The sequence below is a fragment of the Melanaphis sacchari genome, unplaced genomic scaffold (assembly GCF_002803265.2).
Source record: "Melanaphis sacchari strain LSU unplaced genomic scaffold, SCAv2.0 Contig7_pilon_pilon, whole genome shotgun sequence".
Lineage (NCBI taxonomy): Eukaryota > Metazoa > Arthropoda > Insecta > Hemiptera > Aphididae > Melanaphis > Melanaphis sacchari.
In genome coordinates this window covers 5,323,050-5,342,293 of record NW_020271560.1, presented here as the reverse complement: position 1 = coordinate 5,342,293, position 19,244 = coordinate 5,323,050, and the positions used below count along the sequence as shown (strand labels likewise).

General features: G+C 26.4%; 1 protein-coding gene across 1 annotated transcript; it reads left to right on the top strand.

The window, feature by feature from the left end:
* Positions 1-174: 174 nt before the first annotated feature.
* LOC112601866 (ATP-binding cassette sub-family G member 8) lies at positions 175-17,593 on the top strand. Its single transcript, XM_025349720.1, has 15 exons — positions 175-423; positions 13,171-13,350; positions 13,420-13,759; positions 13,831-14,021; positions 14,102-14,258; positions 14,794-14,902; positions 15,023-15,258; positions 15,337-15,550; positions 15,616-15,807; positions 15,919-16,102; positions 16,174-16,314; positions 16,376-16,526; positions 16,613-16,736; positions 16,928-17,214; positions 17,292-17,593. Exons 2-15 carry the CDS (start codon positions 13,178-13,180, stop codon positions 17,529-17,531), a joined length of 2,739 nt encoding a protein of 912 aa, XP_025205505.1. The 5' UTR covers positions 175-423; positions 13,171-13,177; the 3' UTR covers positions 17,532-17,593.
* Positions 17,594-19,244: the final 1,651 nt, after the last annotated feature.

Sequence of the window (19,244 nt, the reverse complement as noted above, 5' to 3'; positions counted from 1 at the left end):
GTTGGAAGAAGGTCGTTGCCACTGTAGCCAACCACGTCCTGTTGTTTTCCTATACGGTCCATAGTAGAGTAAAGCTAGAGGTTAAAGACCGGTTTAGTTGGCTGCCTTGGATCGTACCTGCTCACCGCCCTCTCGGATACTTGGTGTGCAGGTGTCTCGGACGATTTCACACACCGCGGCAGTTCGTATCTACTGCCGCTTACCTGTCCGTCGTCCGTGTTGCTGTATTCCCTCCAAATGTGCTGTTAAATCGAGTTGTCGAAAAGTGGACATTTTTTTTTTAAACACCGAATCGAAAATGACGTGAGTAGCATAAATACCAAAGTGCTGCACGATAACCAATATATATATATACAAAGGCCATCACTGAAGTTCAGGAGTAATTCGATTATGGACAGATAGCTGAATATACATTTCTGTGCAGTAAGTCTATTGTGAATAATTAGTTAATGATTGTAATCAGACCTTATTTTGTATATACAAATAATTATTAAACTTTGTTATTTTTGTGAGCGAAATATTATTTGAAAATATTTACACTTTGATTGAATCAAGTAGGTTTTAAGTAGTGGGTAGATATGTTATCGAACATCATTGTCATTGTTTAGTATATTACAACGAGTTGGTCAAGTCGCAGGGGCGTCCCTCCTGTCGACCGAATACAAACAATTGTTCAGTGAATGTTTATTTATGATTTTTTTTTTCTAAATGACAACGGGGCGCGGTTATATTCGTATAGCAAATCTGTAATACAATAATACTATTATGTGGGTAGTAAAATTACAAAAAAATGGTGACCAGTCCCGGAGGAATGCAACGCGTTGACCTCTAAACTTGGCAAGGGGCACGATAATGGGTATTTGGTACTCATAATATTATAATACTCTCTGTACGTTTCCATATAATTTGGTATGTATTGGCGTCACAGGGAGCTTATTGTGTTTACAGCTGAATTTCGGCAATATAATATGTTCATTGTACAAAGTAGTCACGTATAAAGTAGTCATAACTATTACAAAGGTTGAGTAGGAACCGTGTTCACATCTTGAGGATAAATTGAAGTAAAATTGATATGTTTTCCCAATTTTTTTTTTTAATGTTCAAAAAGCTGTATAATTAAATTATTTGTTTTAATATAAAGAACCAGTGTACCATAGTGTTTTGAAAGTATGAGTGCAAATCTAAAAAATATGATTCACTTCACTAAACCCTTCAAATATAGAAAATATACATATAGTTACATCGGATAACCGTCCTAAATAATATAAATGTATTATCTGTGCATTCTAATAATAATAATAATCTTTATTTTACGAAATAAAATTCTAATTTTAATTTAAACAGACCGTGTTGTGCAGTATAATATAAACAGTTTTTTTATATTTAAATTTAATGCATATCTAAATTTATAATAAATAATTTTAAATTAACACATAATATAAGTAAGTATATAAGATATATTGTGATACGATAATAGAGAGTGACAAACAATGAGATAAGTGTTAGAAATAATATTAAGCTATGTAAATTAATATAATTTTAATGAACATGCAATACTATAATAACATTTTAATAACATTGTCCTCCATTAATGCCCCCACAAATGTTCTGCCTCAGTGTTACTATATTTATAAATTTGACTGAAGAAGTTTCGTCAATAGTATAAATTTATATTTTAATTACCACTACAATAGTGTAATAAATCATTTTTCTGGGAAAGGAAGTATGGAGAGGTAAAATATAGAAATTTTGTGGAAGGTGGCTTTAACTGACCAAAAAAAGCATTTAAAAAAAATTTCCAATAATTTTAAAGGTTATTCCTAGAGACTTAGAATCTCTTCACTACTACACCACTGTAACTATATAATATTGCTATAATAGTTAACATACTATTTATTAATTATTATCTATGTATGATTTAGAAACAATTGTATGTTTTGATTTTTACACAGTAAATAATATATATTATAAAATGGTAAAAACTAAACGACTGCAGATTGTAGTCATTGGTATAATGGCTCAATGCTATATCAATTTTTAAATTTATAATTAAAATAAATAATGAACAGATTTCGTGTTCTACAAAACTAAAATCAAAAACGTAAATATTTAAATAACTATTTTATTACTTAATCCATGTTCATTAATATATTATATCAGTAGATTTATCCTGTATACGACAAATTAAATTGATAATATGTATAGACACATTCGTGTATGTTTATATATCTGAGTGATTGTAATTGATTCATTATAAGTTAAAATTTATGGTTACTCAACCTTCTATGTTTATGCAAATCTTGTAACTATTTGTTATTTAGGTTTTGTTTTTACGTGTTTAGTATAGTATACTCATGTATAGTCATGTTTACTTATTTAAAATATGACACTTGACACTTAATATTATTACATATAATACTTCTACTAAATTTTAGATACTCAGGTACCTACGTATTATAGACAATAGCATTTGGTATTTTCAAATGTTAATATTACAGTAATTTTGACTATTGTAATTAGTAGGTATATACTTGAAATTTTTTGCATTATTTTGCATATAATAATAACCCAACAATAAGATAGAAGGAACAATGAAATTTATATAAAAAAGTTTGTTTAAGGTGTTATTAATATTAGTAATTATTCATCCATACATATTAAAAAGTAAAAGGGGGAAATAGGTAACCACTCTATTATACGTTAGGTGTCGAGTGTACCTTTTCATTGAGTAGGTCACTGTAATGGATGTATTAAATTTGAATTTTAAAATAAATTATTGTACACGAATGATGGTTCTAAACAGAGACGATCAGTCAGCTTGTATATTACTAAGTTTATATCATAATATATAAATATATTAATACTGTTTTTATAGTGAATTATTTAACAATTAATAATAGATACAGTAGATTGAATTTATTTTTCCCGATAACATTGTATTTGAAAATTTTATTGAGTGTATAAAATATATTATTATACATTAAAAGTTTTAATTACGTACAATTAATATTTTTAAATTAGGTATAACAAAACATCTAAAATCGTTTAATTATTTTCGTTCAAAATTTAACTTCAAATTGCTATAAAAAGTTGAGTTTATATATTAAATTTTTTTGGTTACAGTGTGATCTACTTAATTATAATTTAATGTTTTAAATCGAGTAAAAGTGTTTTTTGATGTTAATTATCTATATTTAACTCAAAAAGTTACAAAATATTTTGAAAATGTTATCATTTAAGAATAAAAATGCTAATATACCTAAACACGTGGCAAAAATTACAAATAACTACAGTTATTCGTTTTTGAGTTATATCAAATAAATGAAATTGAATTTATTAAAAACTTAATTTACGTAAAAATTACTGTTTTTTTTTTTAGTACAAAGGATTTCAATTTTAAACGTTTAAATGTACCAACTAAATCCAAATTGTATCAAAAACTATCCTTTAAGTTAAAAACTAAAGTATTTTCTTCTTCTATAAATCGTGGATAAATACAATAGACACGTCATTGTAAAATTAATACATAATATTATTTTTCTTTTAAAATCTAAAACAATAGAGATTTATTAACTTATTTAAGGAGATTCGGAATGATTCAATACCAACATTTCTATCTTTGTCTAATACACACAGAACAGAAATTTAGACGTGTTCTTTGCCAAATGTACCTATTGGTCTAGTGAAGTGATAATAAATTTAAAAACAGATTTTAATTTTTCGTTAAAACTGTTTAACATCGTCTTCCCTGTTTGATCTAAAAAAAAAATATATTAAAAAAGTAGAAATTGAAAAATCGTCAAATTTTAATTTTTGAAAAAGTTTCAATAAAAAAAAAAAAAACCCCAGTAAAGTAATCAACTAAATTTAATAATAAATTCAAATCTGTTTTCAGATTTCTTATTGTTTCATTAGATCAATCAGTACATTTGGAAAATGTCTAAATTTTTATGTTCCACGTGTGTTAGTTGAAGACAGAAACGATCGATAGGTGATCCCTTTAACAAAAGTTACGAATAAGTAATGATTAAAAAATGTTGTGAATTTATATTTAAAGCTGAAAAATTAAATATATTATTTAAGATTTAAGCAAAATAATTGTTAGATAATTGTTCATTAAAGGTTTAATGTTTTCAAGTGAAAAATTCCTAAATATAGTTTTTTGTATTAAAATTAACTTCACAGATATTGAAAATAATATTTTATTTGGATTATGCTACGTATGTGTATTTACCGATCTGATTATTATTAATCAATAATATACAGAAAAATTTTACTTTATTTATTATATGTTATAAAATATAAGATACAATTTATATTAATATTAAGGATATAATGTAAAGTGTAAACACATATATTTCTATAATTTCCTTTACAATTTTATTGTTTTTAAACTAATCGATTTTATTTTTATTAACCTTGATCATGATCCAATTTGTAAAATAATATATATTATAATTGCCTATCAATTATAAAATCAAATTAAGTTAAAAATAGAAAAAAAATACATTTGTATTCAACATCAAACAAAGTAAAATAACAATCTTACTCTAAATTATAATATTAAGAGTTTGTACCTGTTTAATACTATTATAATCTATAGACTATAATACCTACTTTTATTATATTATTCTCTCACGTAATACATTTTTCATTAAAAACGTTCACTTACGACTTACTATTGAAATAAAAAGCATACGGTATGTATCTACGTATACATTCTATATTAATAATATCACGTAGCTATTATTATGAAACCTGTGACTACAATATTATAATTTAATGTTATTTATTTTTATTAAACATAATATTATAGGTAAATAGTTTAGGTATTAATAAACTGCTATGATCAAATTGTTCATACAAATAGGTTCACATCAATCATCAAGTATGAATGAATTTAAAAAAAAAAAAACAGTTTTAAATTATTTTATAGATTTATTCAGCAATCTAAAAGTTAACAGTTGGTTTTTTTTTAAATAAATATTTAACGTTATGTAGAAATGCTTGAATGAGCACACAATAGCAAGTAAAAAATAAACCATAGTGATAAAAAAAGTTGGAGATTGATATGTGAACTGTTCGCATTTGAATATGTTATAATTATTTTGAATTTAAGTGAAAAATATTTATTTCGTTGTAATATAAAAATATTAAATGGTTTATTCAGTTTATTGTTATCTATTGTATGGTAGGTATCTTATACAATAATACAATTTGAACAGATAAACTAAAAAAAAATAATAACAATAATAATAAACGTATTTCTAGCATTGTATAGAAAAATAAATATGCACTAAATCATTTATTTTGAATTTAAAAATTATATAATGGATATTTAAAAGGAATTATATAATTTGATAGTAAATATTATACACTCGATGTAAATAAACGTTTTAGTTTATAGTTTAAATAAAATCGTATTTCATATTTTTTAATTTATTTATACTCGTCATGGCTTGTAAGTTATGAATTATGATTAATATTTTTACTTTCGTTAGATTTATTTTAATTATTTTCATAACTTGTAAAGTTATGACAATAAAATATCTGCATTTAAGTCTTAAGTTGTAATATTATTTCTTTGAACATTATTGAAGTGTGAAATATATCTATTTTGTGGTTTCTAAAAAAATGTTCAACTATATTAATTTCCATTTATAAGTATTAAACTAAATATTATACATGCACATTGCACAGTGTACCTATAAATGATTTTTATGATTATATTATACATAGGACCGTGGTTAATATTCTAATCAATTTACGAAATTGAATATCTTTAATTATTTTATACTCATGTATGGGTACATATTAATATGCACGTGACTATATTATTAATGTATCAATTGAATTGTAAGACTAATCAATTTTATAGTTTACAAATGAACATTAATTAAGGTTAGAGATCTATTTTATAACAGGTCATTGAACGATCTGTGTCCAAGAATGTCATCGATTCCACGGTTAAAGACGTCAATTTTGTGATGATAGTAATCGATTCTACTAGTTTGTGTTTTTTTTTTTTGACTGTCCTTGACACGGATATAAAAAAAAGATCATTCTATCGTTTGTCATTTAATTTAAGTTTTTGTCTTTTTTCTTTTAACCATCATCTTGGCGAGATATTTCCATAGCGTGAACAATCGCTCGGAAGAGAGCATTGGCATGTATTCCTGTGGTGCAGATATATGTATATTGTATTGTATATATATTATTGTTATATTATATAGACACCGAAACAGATCTCGTTCCCAGGATCGTTCTAATTAGCCTCGAAAATGGCCACTGAATGCTATTAACGAGAAGAAAAAACAGCAATTGTTTGGTTTGGGAACGAAATTATATAGTACCCATTCCTGGCATCAAAAATTCCAGGACGTTAAAGTGGGAGATACATTATAGTATAGGGCGCACTATATCAATGTACAATAATATATAATAGCTATGCGAGAACGGTACTTTCGTGTGTATAATGCGTATATATATATTTATATACCTGTACAGCTGTACATCTACTGTGCGGAGTTGAAATATAGTCAATCAAATGTGTACATATAAAGTAATATTATAGACCAAAGTGGTCCAAGGAATTAAATGTATATATAGACGAATTTACATTTATTATTTTTTTAACGATACTATTATATTAGTTTTGACAATATATATACACGCGATGCTTGTAAACGTCACAGGCATCATATACATTATTAAATTATATTTTTTTTTCTTATTGTTTAGTTTTAAATAATTTATTTGTTAACTAATAAATAAATTAAAAAAGAAGGAATTAAATATATATATTATATTATGCTCAATAGAGATTGATAACCTCTCAATAGTTTTAAAAATACAAATCGAACGCTATTATTTCGTATAGATGAGGAGGCTTATTATAAATAAAATATTTAAACATTATTCTGATATTTTTTACCACGAATATTAAATTGACTACAAATGTATCTTGATTTGAATTGAACAACGTGTATTATAATATGGCGTATTCATCGTAAGTACACGAACTGTGCCAAACATTTTAAACATTGCATAAGTTTTGGATACAAAAATCTAAACATATTAGGTTCAGTTTAAATTGCAATTAGTAAACTGATCTCTTATAGTATTTTTATGTAATGTATGTGTATACCCAAGCAAAACCTACTCAGTAGGTAAGTACCCACTTAATTAGGAAATAATAATTATAATATTGTACTATGCGCTGTAGACTGTTTATCGTCACTAAATTGTTTTATTTCATTAGCAATTATTAAAATATACTCAACACTCAACCTTCAAAAATACATTAAAATATCTAATAATATATATAACATTTACATATGATTCATTTTAAATCAAAAGCATTATTTTGTTATTTAATTTTGATAATTATACTTATATAAATTTTATCTAAAATATAATTTTTTAAATATAGTTTTGACTTTTTGAGTTTGTTTAATTTAAATTTAATTTAATATTTCTAAGTAATTAAGATTATAGTTATTAATTTGTTTATTTTATATTCAAAATTTTTAAATTTGATTGGTACTTGCTTACGACATAATTTAAAACAAAAGTCATTAAGTATTCCCGATAGTTCAGAGTGTTCCGATCATCAATATATAATACTCTGCTTAGAACCCAAATATCGATGTTAAAAAACAACGGACATTGGAGATGATCATGACATAATATAAGTCTATTGAAATACCCGTATAATTGAGTCATTGTTTAAATGTTTAATTATGTAATGTATCTCTACATAAAATTGAAATATGTATGTAGTATGTGTTACATGTATCTATGTGATCTATAGAGATATTTAATCACTTTTACACTAAATTCAACCGAACCTACTTTAATTTAGGTTACCGATAGGTACTCAGTTATTGTTTATTATTTTAAAGTATCACACCGTAAAAAAAACTATATCACTTAAGTTATATAGTTTAGAATGTATTTTATACACAAACACATAATATTTATTATAGAACATCTCGTATAGCTAAAATTTAATCATTAACTATTTAATTTAAAATACTAATAATATTTTTAATATCTATTATTATAAACATTAAAATATTAAATATTACAATCTATATTTATTCATTATCATTTATACTTTTTACTTTTTACATTTATACCCATTGTTTGGATATTTAATAGTATTTAAGTATGTATAGTAGCTTAACTTTGCATAGACTATTGTATGTATATTATACAGTACATAATTTTAGATATAGTTACTTGTTAGTAGATAATCAGTATAACTACAAATTAATATTATCATCATCAGACAATCGATTGTTATTTTTCCAAGAGGTGTTATTAGATAGTTGTGTTACTAGTGTAAATTAAAAATTTGTTTGATAATTAAAAAAATGTATGTATATATAAAATTTAAATCGTAAAATTATTTTAAAACAAATTACTTTTTATTACTTATCGTTATAAAACAAATTTTCACCAAGAAAATACAAGTATTAATAGATAAAAATAAAAATATTATTGATATTCGTAGATCATAAATATCAATAAATACATTATCACTTATCAGTAATTTCTTATTATATTAAAAAATAGGAAAATAGAACCGGGCTTTATAAAATTTGATGCCTGTTTTACTAAAAAAAATCATTACATTTAATGGATATTATAGATATAATACACAAGAAAAAAAGATATTTCACTTAAAAGTAATAACATTAAATGTGTTGTATTTTGTTTTGTTTTTATATTTAATTTATTTTAATTCAACTCTTTTAAATCGATCTTCAATCCGTCAATAATTTGTAAAGAGTCAAAGTATTTTGAAAACTATACTTAAAATAGTAAATTATAGTATAAACATTAAACATTAGGTGAAATGTTTATGAATTACAACTAATAACAAAAATCTTTTGAGGAGAAATAATTATTATTCAGATGAATATTTATTATTGTAAAAATATAAACTTCAAAGAGTCATAAGAAATTAGTTTTATTTTCTAATGATTATTTTTTTTTTTAAATATAGGTTCCAAAACATATAAAGAACCTTGAATTATTAAAATTTCAAATTTTAGGTATGAACAGAAATTTTTTTTTATAAATTTCCAACTATAAGTTTATTATAATTTTGATATTTTTTAATTGGAATATAAACCACTTATTAGGAACCTATTGTACTAAATTTTTAAGTATTCATACATTTTTATCGCCATTTACATAAAAAAAAATAAAAATTTCAATTGTTTATAAAAAGCTAAAAAAAAGGGTTGAAATATTTTGAACATTTTATTAAATGTAGAAAATGATTATATAAATATTTTGCAAACATTTCAATTTTTTAGGTTTATTCATTTTTGAATAATAATAAAATGAAGAAATCAATTTAGTCTATGACTGGTTCAGCTTAAAAATGTCCGTTTTCCCTTAATTATTTGTCTGTTTTTCCTAGTTATATAAAAAAAAAAAATACTAGTAATTTTTAATTTTGATTTCTAAAGTTCTAGTACAAACTTGAAACTAGATTTAATTTTTTTTTATCAAAAATCAATCTCAAAGTTTAAAATCAAAGCATTTTATCGACTATTTTATGTTTATCGTGATATAGTCAATAATTTATATGATATAATATGTTGTAGGGTTCCAAAATTATCTCTGAATAAACTATCGAATATACTGCTGTTATTTAAACTAATATCTAAAAAAAAAGAATGTTATAAGATCAAGTTATTTAAATTCAAATTTTTAATTATTAAAAAGTAAAATAGTTATAGAGAAATTATGTGTAAAAGTACAAATATTATAAAAGAAATAAAAAGTAATATAGGTTATAAGTATCTGGTTTGGTATGTAAATATAATGCATTTAGAAGATTAAAGATACAAAGAAATTATATCTCACTATATATATATTATCTCTTCGACTTGTTCATTGATGTCTGTCGATCTGAGATATTCAATTATAAATTATAGAAATCAATCAAAGTATTACATGTATGTAGCTGATTTGGAATATAGGCTATATAGCATAACTTAATAAGTACCTATTAAAGTATATCGTACATGTTTAAATTTTTATAATTGTATTTACTGTAGTCTGAAAAGTTAATTAATATATTCTGAATTATTCTGATAAAAATCTAATACTATGTATACACTTTTAAGTATTAGTGTACCTATACCTAGTACACTAGATTACTACAACCAAATTTAAGAAACTCTATAATGTGTAGGCATATAATTATTAGGAAACTTATAATATACAACATTTTAATAGATGCAGTATGTAAAAATGTAATCATATAGTTCTTGATTAAGTAACTTTAAGATATGTAAGAATGATAGAAAAATCTCAATTACGGTGTCCTAATACTTTCGTTTGCACAAACGATATAATTTATAAAAAATGAGTATAATGACATCACGATGTTATAGTAATGAACAATAGAATCGTGTAAAATATAATAAACTATAACAAAACCTAAGTAAGCAGAAAGATAACGTTTATTGCTTTCAAAACAACAATAGGTAGTACCTATAAGTATGACTTTAGGAAACATAAAAAGTGTATTTCAGGAATAGAATTAATGGTAATCTGACATTCGTCCACGCTTGAAGCTTAAGAGAAAGTCATTAAATATACAAAAAAAAAAAAAAATAATAATTTTTGAACAAGTTGAAAATATTTGAAAATATTATAATGTCAGGCGAGAATTTATTTTGGATAAACAGAGTATTATATTGATACATTATAATACCACTAGAAAGACCGGTTTGTGTGGTTAATGGACGATTAACCGATTGATGGCATACATGCTTTGAGTTCAAATATATTCTTAAAAGAATATAAAGACATTTATGAATGTTTGGTCAATGAACAACGAAGAAATAATAAGTAAATAAAAAAAAATCTGTTGAATTATGTTAAGTTTAAAACTTTTACTTCTGAATTTTAGAATTTAATAGGTTATAATAGGTTAGAAACTTTTTAACAAGTTTTTTTTTTTGCATATTCACAATTAGTATTTCGTGACATTTATATGTAAAGGTTAGATACTAATATAACATGATCCATTTTTGCAGTTTGTTAAAAATTAATTGATTTTTTATTAATAGAAGATCATGTTTGTTATAAGACAAAAAATATTATACAGATATAATATATACAATAATATCACACCGGAATTAAATTGTTATTGGCGACGTTTAATTTTTCAATTATCGTCATTGTTATTTATTGTTTTGTTCGACAGTGTTTGTACGTGAGTAAAATTATCAGAAAGAAGTGTGTAGGTGTAATAAAGTTTATGAGGACGCATTTTGTATGTATTATTATATACGAGACGTTATTGTACGAATGATGGTCATGTATAAAGCAATTTTTTCAACAAATTTTGAACGTACACGAACCTATCGTAGAATATTTCAGTAAGCGGTTATGGACCACACACACCGTTCCTATATAATTGTATATACCTATATACATAGGTACTATACTGTCTATACTGCGTAGTGCGTTCCGTTCGGATGCGCGTGTACCGGCCGCCGTCATCCCTCCGAGATAGGAAATAAAGTTTTATACCGCTCGCCCGCCGTCACGTCTGTGTACGACAACGACCGTATACCATGACTGCAGAGCATATTATTATTGTTGTTGTTATTATTTTAACATAGTATACATTATTGCCAGGTGGTTTATAGGTCCCGTCACGGTCCTTGAGCGTATATAGTTCATCATCACGGCTGTCTGATATCGGTTGTCGTCGTCGTTATTGTGTTAATGAACGATGTTAAATTGTTCGTGTACACACTACACATAGATCGGGAGAGAGGGGAATTTAAAAAACACAAATTAATAATTGCATCGACGTATCACGTATTGTACATGTATGATAAGCAACGGTAGTATATATATAACCTTTTATATAAAATACACATTACATGGCAAGTATGTATAATATAATCGTTCCCAAACGGGTTACGATCGTTTTTACGCCGGTTCTAGGCTAGTAGGACTGCAGATCGGATGTCGCGCGTGCCGACCGTCCGACCAGTTATTTTGCTCGCATTATTATCATCACCGTCATCGACATCATCGTCGTTGACGGCATTTTCCGTTCATCCATCTCCGTATAATATAATTATAATATTAACTGGGACAGACGAGTGGCAGCGCGAGAGATCGACTACTTTTCTGGTAGCCTACGAGATTCCACGAGCGTATTACGAACGAAGTTAAATAGACGATTTCTTGTTGCTGGCAACATCTTCCGTCGGCTGTATAGCAGTTGTTGTTTAGCAGCATCACGTGTACTGAAATTAGAAAACTGTTGTATACAGCTCTAGCTATACTTTGCAATTTACTCTCGCGGTGTATACATCGCAAAGCCGTTGGTCGGATTATGTATAGATAATGATCCAGACGTAATTATTCGGGTTCGGCGGCCGAATTTTTTATTATACCTAGCTTGTGTGAGTGTTTCGGCTGAAATACATAATACATGTGTAATACATGTGTGCTGCACACCTATACAATGTATAATGTACCGCAGTCATTGTCCATCGCTATAGCTATATTGTTGGAGAAATACAGCTGTTGGCTAATGGATTTTACATAGTAATGCATACCCACAACGTCTAAAGATTAAAATTTAATAACCCGTGATAGGATTACATTTCGATTTCAATAACGCCGAGTGATTCATAGACTTCGTGTCGCGTATTTTCTTGCCTTTGTATGACACCGCAGCGACTACAGTCATCCGGTCATTTTATGTGCCGCCGAGTAGGTAATACGCTGTTTAAATGATTGATAGAAAGTTGATCATGACCCAGCAAATATAACAACAAATTAATCGTAATTTTATTTACGAAACATTAGGCTTTTTATGCAATCTCAATTACAGTTTTTTTCTTTCGTTATTGTTGATGATAACAAATGTTTAGCAATCACCATATCCGGTGTAGTTCGAATCGGTCTTTTAATCATTTGTGTCAAGTATGCGTCTAATTAATACGCTATATCGAATGGAAATTGTTTCATACAGAATGGTCAAGGGCGCATACGTTTACGTTGGTAAATTTATATTATTAAATTTCATTATTTGGGAATTATAATGTATAGGTGTCGTTTAAGTTGACGAGCACTGTTTTTATTTTGTTCGTTAAAATAGTTTTAATTTTCCAGAACCAACATGCCAGGCCCGAGAAGGTTTAGTAGTGGAGGAATAGGCGGAGGAGGCCAAGCGTGGGAAATGGGTGAACGACGATATTCTGTTGCAGGTACAGATCCTCATTTGAGTCACCATGCGGTCACGTCAATGGGACCACCAGCATCTGAAGATCTTCACGCTTGGAGTATTTACAGGTATAAATGTCTCTTTAAATACATTTTATGCATTATATTTTATGAATATATACATAAATATTTTTTTAGGCAAAATTTAAATTCTGATTTCACGGACTCTGCTCTTGGGTCAAGTGAAAAGTCCCCCCTACCATATGGTAACTTTCAATTGCGCGAATCTACTGTGCAGTCCATACTCAGCCATCCACGATACGGTCCAAAATACGATGTACACAAATCTCCTCTGAGTTCGAATATGTATACATACCTCAAATTTGGCTTACCTAGAGTATTTCCACCCAACAGTCGTAGGGATGGATCTAGTGGTTATGACTCAAGCGAGGATGGAGGAGCTATACGCAGCCAAAGACCTTATACGAGAACCAGAAGTGATCCGGACTTTAGCAATCATACACTGTACCATGGCGGGGTAGGCATAATTAATTTTTCAAATTAGAAAACGATTATTAATTATTGTTTATGCATTTTTTTTTTTTTTAGCCTACTTTACAAAGACATCACCCAGGTCGTCGAGGAAAAAGTATAAGTGAAGCTAATTTGCTTGCACCTCATGGATATCCTATTCGACAAGAACTGCCAACAATGCGGAGAAGCGTACATGACTTGCGAGCATTATCTGAAATTAATCATCATCATCATCATCATTACACTAATCCAGCACATCATTATAGGTACTTATACCATCGTACTTCGATAATCTGACTTAAATTGATTTACATCAAATAACTTAAATTTTTATTGTTTATCATAGTTCTCACCATTTAACTAGTGGTCGGCCAGCTTCCATAGCAGTTGTTGGTACAACAGCTACTACACCTAGAGATAGGAGTATTAGTATGATGAGCAATTTAAGTCCAAATCGGTCAGACATTTACGGACAACCTGCAATTGTTTATCCATATCTTCAGGTAAAATAATATTATCTAGGGATATTGGAAATGATTTACAAATTTCATTTTTCGTAAATTTAGCATACGTTTATATATTATAAACGTTTAATATAACATAAACATAAACTCTATGAGCAAATATTTTTAGTTAAGTGTGCTCAATGTTACTTATTAATTAATTATATGCTTGCTTAATAATCAATAGATAACATATGTTAATTTATTTTATAGTAATATTTATTAATGATGGAAACACAGAGCAAATATTGTACTGTAATTTTAAATGCAATATAACTGTTTTTACATGCCTAGTGGTTTAATAAAGCAATTATTTTGAATGATATTTCTCTTTCGTGTTATACACTCTAGTGAATTGTTACGTGTTATTCATGTTATTTCTTATGTATGTTATTAATGTATTTATTGTTTGTATATTTAATGATAAAAATATTATTTCATATACAATATTCTGAAATTAATTGAATATGATAATTTTAAATTAAATTGCTACATTTTATAAAAAATAATAACTGTTTTGTAATTTACAATTTAGGTAAGGGGATTAGAAGTACCTGGAAGTTCAGATGGAAAAAGGTCGAAAATCCAAGGGATTTCGTTTGAAGTTCAAGCTGGCGAAGTAATGGCTTTTATGATGACGTCTGGTACATACAATTCACTTCACTAATTTTTTTATTGATTTATTTTAATAATTTACACATTTTTTATTTATTATATACTTCACATTACCTAGTTTTGTAATTATCCAGTTTTTTATTTTTCAGAACGAGAAGGGGAAGCTCTTTTAAGTAGCCTTGCAAATCGTCATCCATGTCATGTACAGCATATATTGCTTAATGGCCAAAATATTTCTATTTCTTCATTTTCTAAACATATTGCTTATATACCCGCTGAGGCTAAACTAGCTCCTAATTTAAGTGTAGCACAAACTTTAGCGTTTTATTCTCATTTACGCAAAGCTCCTGTTCGTGCCATACCAAAAGTATCTCAAAACGACCAAGTTCGTAAATATTATCATATATTCATATTTATAGAAATTATGCAAATGTCATATAATTATATTTAAATTTTACTTTAGATGGGAGTACTTATTGAAGAGTTGGGTCTAGGACAAGTTCTAAATACCAATGTTTCTGAACTAACTGCCTCTGAAGCCCAAAGGTTAAGTGTAGCATGCCATTTAATGTCTGACGCAGAAATTATAATGCTTGATAGACCAACAGTGACAATGGATATATTTGATACGTTCTTTCTAGTTGAATTTCTTAGACAGTGGGCGGCTGGTGCACCAAGTAAGTAATTATAAACTATACATAAATTATAACAGATAAATCAATAAAAAATTGAATTATTGTAGCTGGTGTAAATCCACGTATCGTAATGGTAACATTACAGCCACCTACTTATGAAATATTTACTATGGTTTCAAGAGTAGCATTAATATCAGTCGGTCACTTAATGTATTCAGGTCGACGTAGAAATATGTTGCCATATTTTTCATCGGCTGATTATCCGTGTCCAGCTTTCAAAAATCCTTCAGATTATTATCGTGAGTCATAAATTAATAACAAATTATAAAATATTTTACAGATTAAACAATCAATAAAATTTACTGATTAAATATTAATATAAAATATAATATGTACAAATATTTTTTTAGTTGACTTAGTCACATTAGATGATTTATCAGCAGAGGCCATGTTAGAATCAAGTCAAAGGGTAGAACAGCTTGCTGATTTATTTAGAAGAAGAGTTGAACCTTTACCAGATCCTGGACCACCAAAACCTTTGCCAGGCAAACCACGAACTGCAATTGTGCCAATACAAATCGTTGCCATAATATTGTAAGATATATATAATTATTATTAATTAGGTATATAAATAATTAATATGATATCATATTTTTCTTATTTAGACGTCATATGGCGTATTCACAGCCCAGGAGTAGTTTACGATGGGTTTCTAGGTTTTTTATTGCAGGTATAATGTCTATAATTTTTGGCACAATATTTTCGGACATTCCAGCTACGGATCCTCAACTTTCATTTGGTGACAGGTATAAAATATTATTAATTTTTGAAATCGTATCAGATGATATTTAATTATTTGTCTTTCAGAATGGGATTCTATTACAGTATTATGATAGTCGGAGCACTGCCACTTATTTTACAAATTGCATTAAATGATACTCATGGAAATGATCGTGATTCTATAGAAAGTGATATTGCTGATAATTTATACAGTCGATTTGTGTACATCGTAACGTCTGTGAGTAAAATTAAATAATGGAATATTATATAAAAATAAAAATAAAATTATCAAAATAAATTTCATTTTTTTTTTTTTTTTTTTAGATTTTCTGCAGTATCCCTTCTACTGCTTTAATCTGGATTGTGTATTCTGTGCCGGCATATGCCATGTCTGCTCTTTACCATGATTACGATTTATATAACACAGAGCCGTTTTTTACATACTTATGTGAGTATATATAAACATGAATACAGTATATAGAAAAATTAAAAACATTTTATAAATTATATTTCTATACATGGTACTAAAAAACATTTCTACTCTTTAGACTGTATTGTAGTTGACTGTTAGAAAATAATTAATCATAATTAAATGTGTGAATTAAAAATATTTTATTTACTAAATGTTATATTTTAAAGTGAACATTGCGATTCATATGAGTTCTATGCAGTTAATGGCAACAGCGATAGGGTATCTGATGCCTGACCGTCTCAGTTCATCAGTACTGACAACCATTACTGTTCTTGTGTCCGGCGTTTTAAGTGGTATACTACTCAATTTTTCCGATCTTAAGAAAATACCCGGTGTTCGGTTTCTTTCGACTTTGTCACCGACTAGGTATTTTATGTTACCGTTATTAAAAAAAGATCACAGTCACGATACTCTATCTTCACTCGCTTCTACCCTTGTGTGTCGCAACAAACAGGTAAACAAATAATGAATTAAATTTTTTCTTATGACTTATTATTTTTTCTATAATTTTTATACGTGATTTATTTTTAGATCCAACATCAAGACATAATTGTACAATTACCATGTCCAATCCCGAATGGTACTGCAGCTTTAATTCACCATGGTTTATTGTCACCGGCGGTGGAGCCTTATGTGATATTCCCTAACAAGGATTCACTATCGGCTGGCCTCTATTTGTGGGGATTTTTCGCTTTAATCGTTATATTTTTCTTCATAAGTATCAGTAGGTTTTGTAATAAGTTTCACAAAGTTTCTCGTCCACAAAGATAACCGGAAATATTATTATTAAAATGTTAAAATTTATGTTTATTTAGAACAAATTATATATTTATTGAAAAACAAATTTCGTTTGAAAGTACGAGGTATTTTTTATTATAATTTTGTTAATATAATATACATTGTTAGAGCTCTTATATATAATTAAATATTTTACGAAATTCATAAACATAAATGATATGGATATTATGACGGAAAATTCGTCATTTTATACCACATGTTTATATTATTGTGTCAAGTCAAATGCTAGATCAAATTAAAATAAACAACGAATAGTAATATTATTTAAACAGTAATAATGTACGCATAATGTTTATAAAATATAATGTATCTGTATTAGTAAATTAAGTCAAATAAATCCTATAAACTAGAATTATAACGATTGACAATTTTTTTTTTTTTGTTTAAATTGCTCAATTTTCTTTGATTTTATGAACAAAATCAACATAAACTATTAGTAAATCTATGTAATTTTAAATATTTTGTATAAACAATTTATTGTATTTTTGTATTAACTACCTACTTACTATTTATTAATATATTAATTAAAATAGGTATATAACTATATATTTATTGATTTATATTAATTTATTTATTTGTATATAATTTAAGATTGCTCACTACAAAATAATACATACAAATGAGGTAATTCTTATGACAGTGAACATTCATATCTCAAATAATATAAAAGGTTTTCAAGCTATCTTTTTTTAGATGATTTGAATTTATTACAAAATAAAATTTAAAAAAAAACTATACATTGTTTACTGTTATCTTTTTTTAATATTTCAACTTTTATGAAGTATGACATCCAGTTTTAATTTTATATTTCTAAGTACAATATTTTTTGAGAATTTTGATGAATCCAAATTTAATTTTTGAGTTGTTAATTAGGTTTAAGTAAGTAGGTATCTATTTAAAGCTTTGATGACATAAATTTTATTTTAAGCTTTTATAGATATATTTAAATTAAAGTTATTTAAAGTAGATAACTGTGATCTAAACTTTAAGTATTTACAAAAAATATACCTATTAATCTTTTAAAATTTAATTACTACATTTTGAAATTTACAAAAAAATATTATGTTACAGAATACAAAATTTAAAATATATGTTATCATTCAAAAGCTTTAAAATTAATAATCAGTAAAATTATTTTGTAATACATTCAAATTATGTAAAAAATTTTTTTCAAATACGTTACCTAAAACCTTTTAAGATAATGAGTATTAATTGTCTAAAGAATTACTCAATTTACTCTGGAATGTTTAACTAAGAGTTACAATTATTATTGATTGTAAAATTGTGTAACAAATATAACAACGATTATTGTTTTATAAAAACTAAAAATATATTTTTGATTAAAATATTTTTTTACAAGTAACATGTAAGAAAATATTCACTTTATATGTGACATAATTGTTCTGAGTTATATATATATATATATTTAAATAGTTACTTTAGTAATTATCTTAATATTCAATTTAAAAGGTTTAATTAGTTTTGCTATTCAAACATTTATATTTATTGTCTTGACACTTTCATATTCTGTTATTATTTACTCATTTCTTCCTTGGTGAAAGTTTTTTAGTTTTTGTCAATTTCGACTTAGGTCCTATAAAAATAAACAAAATAGAAATATTATAAAATTTCTAATTTTAAAAATAAATATCATATATTAAGTATGAAAATTACTACTTACCACTA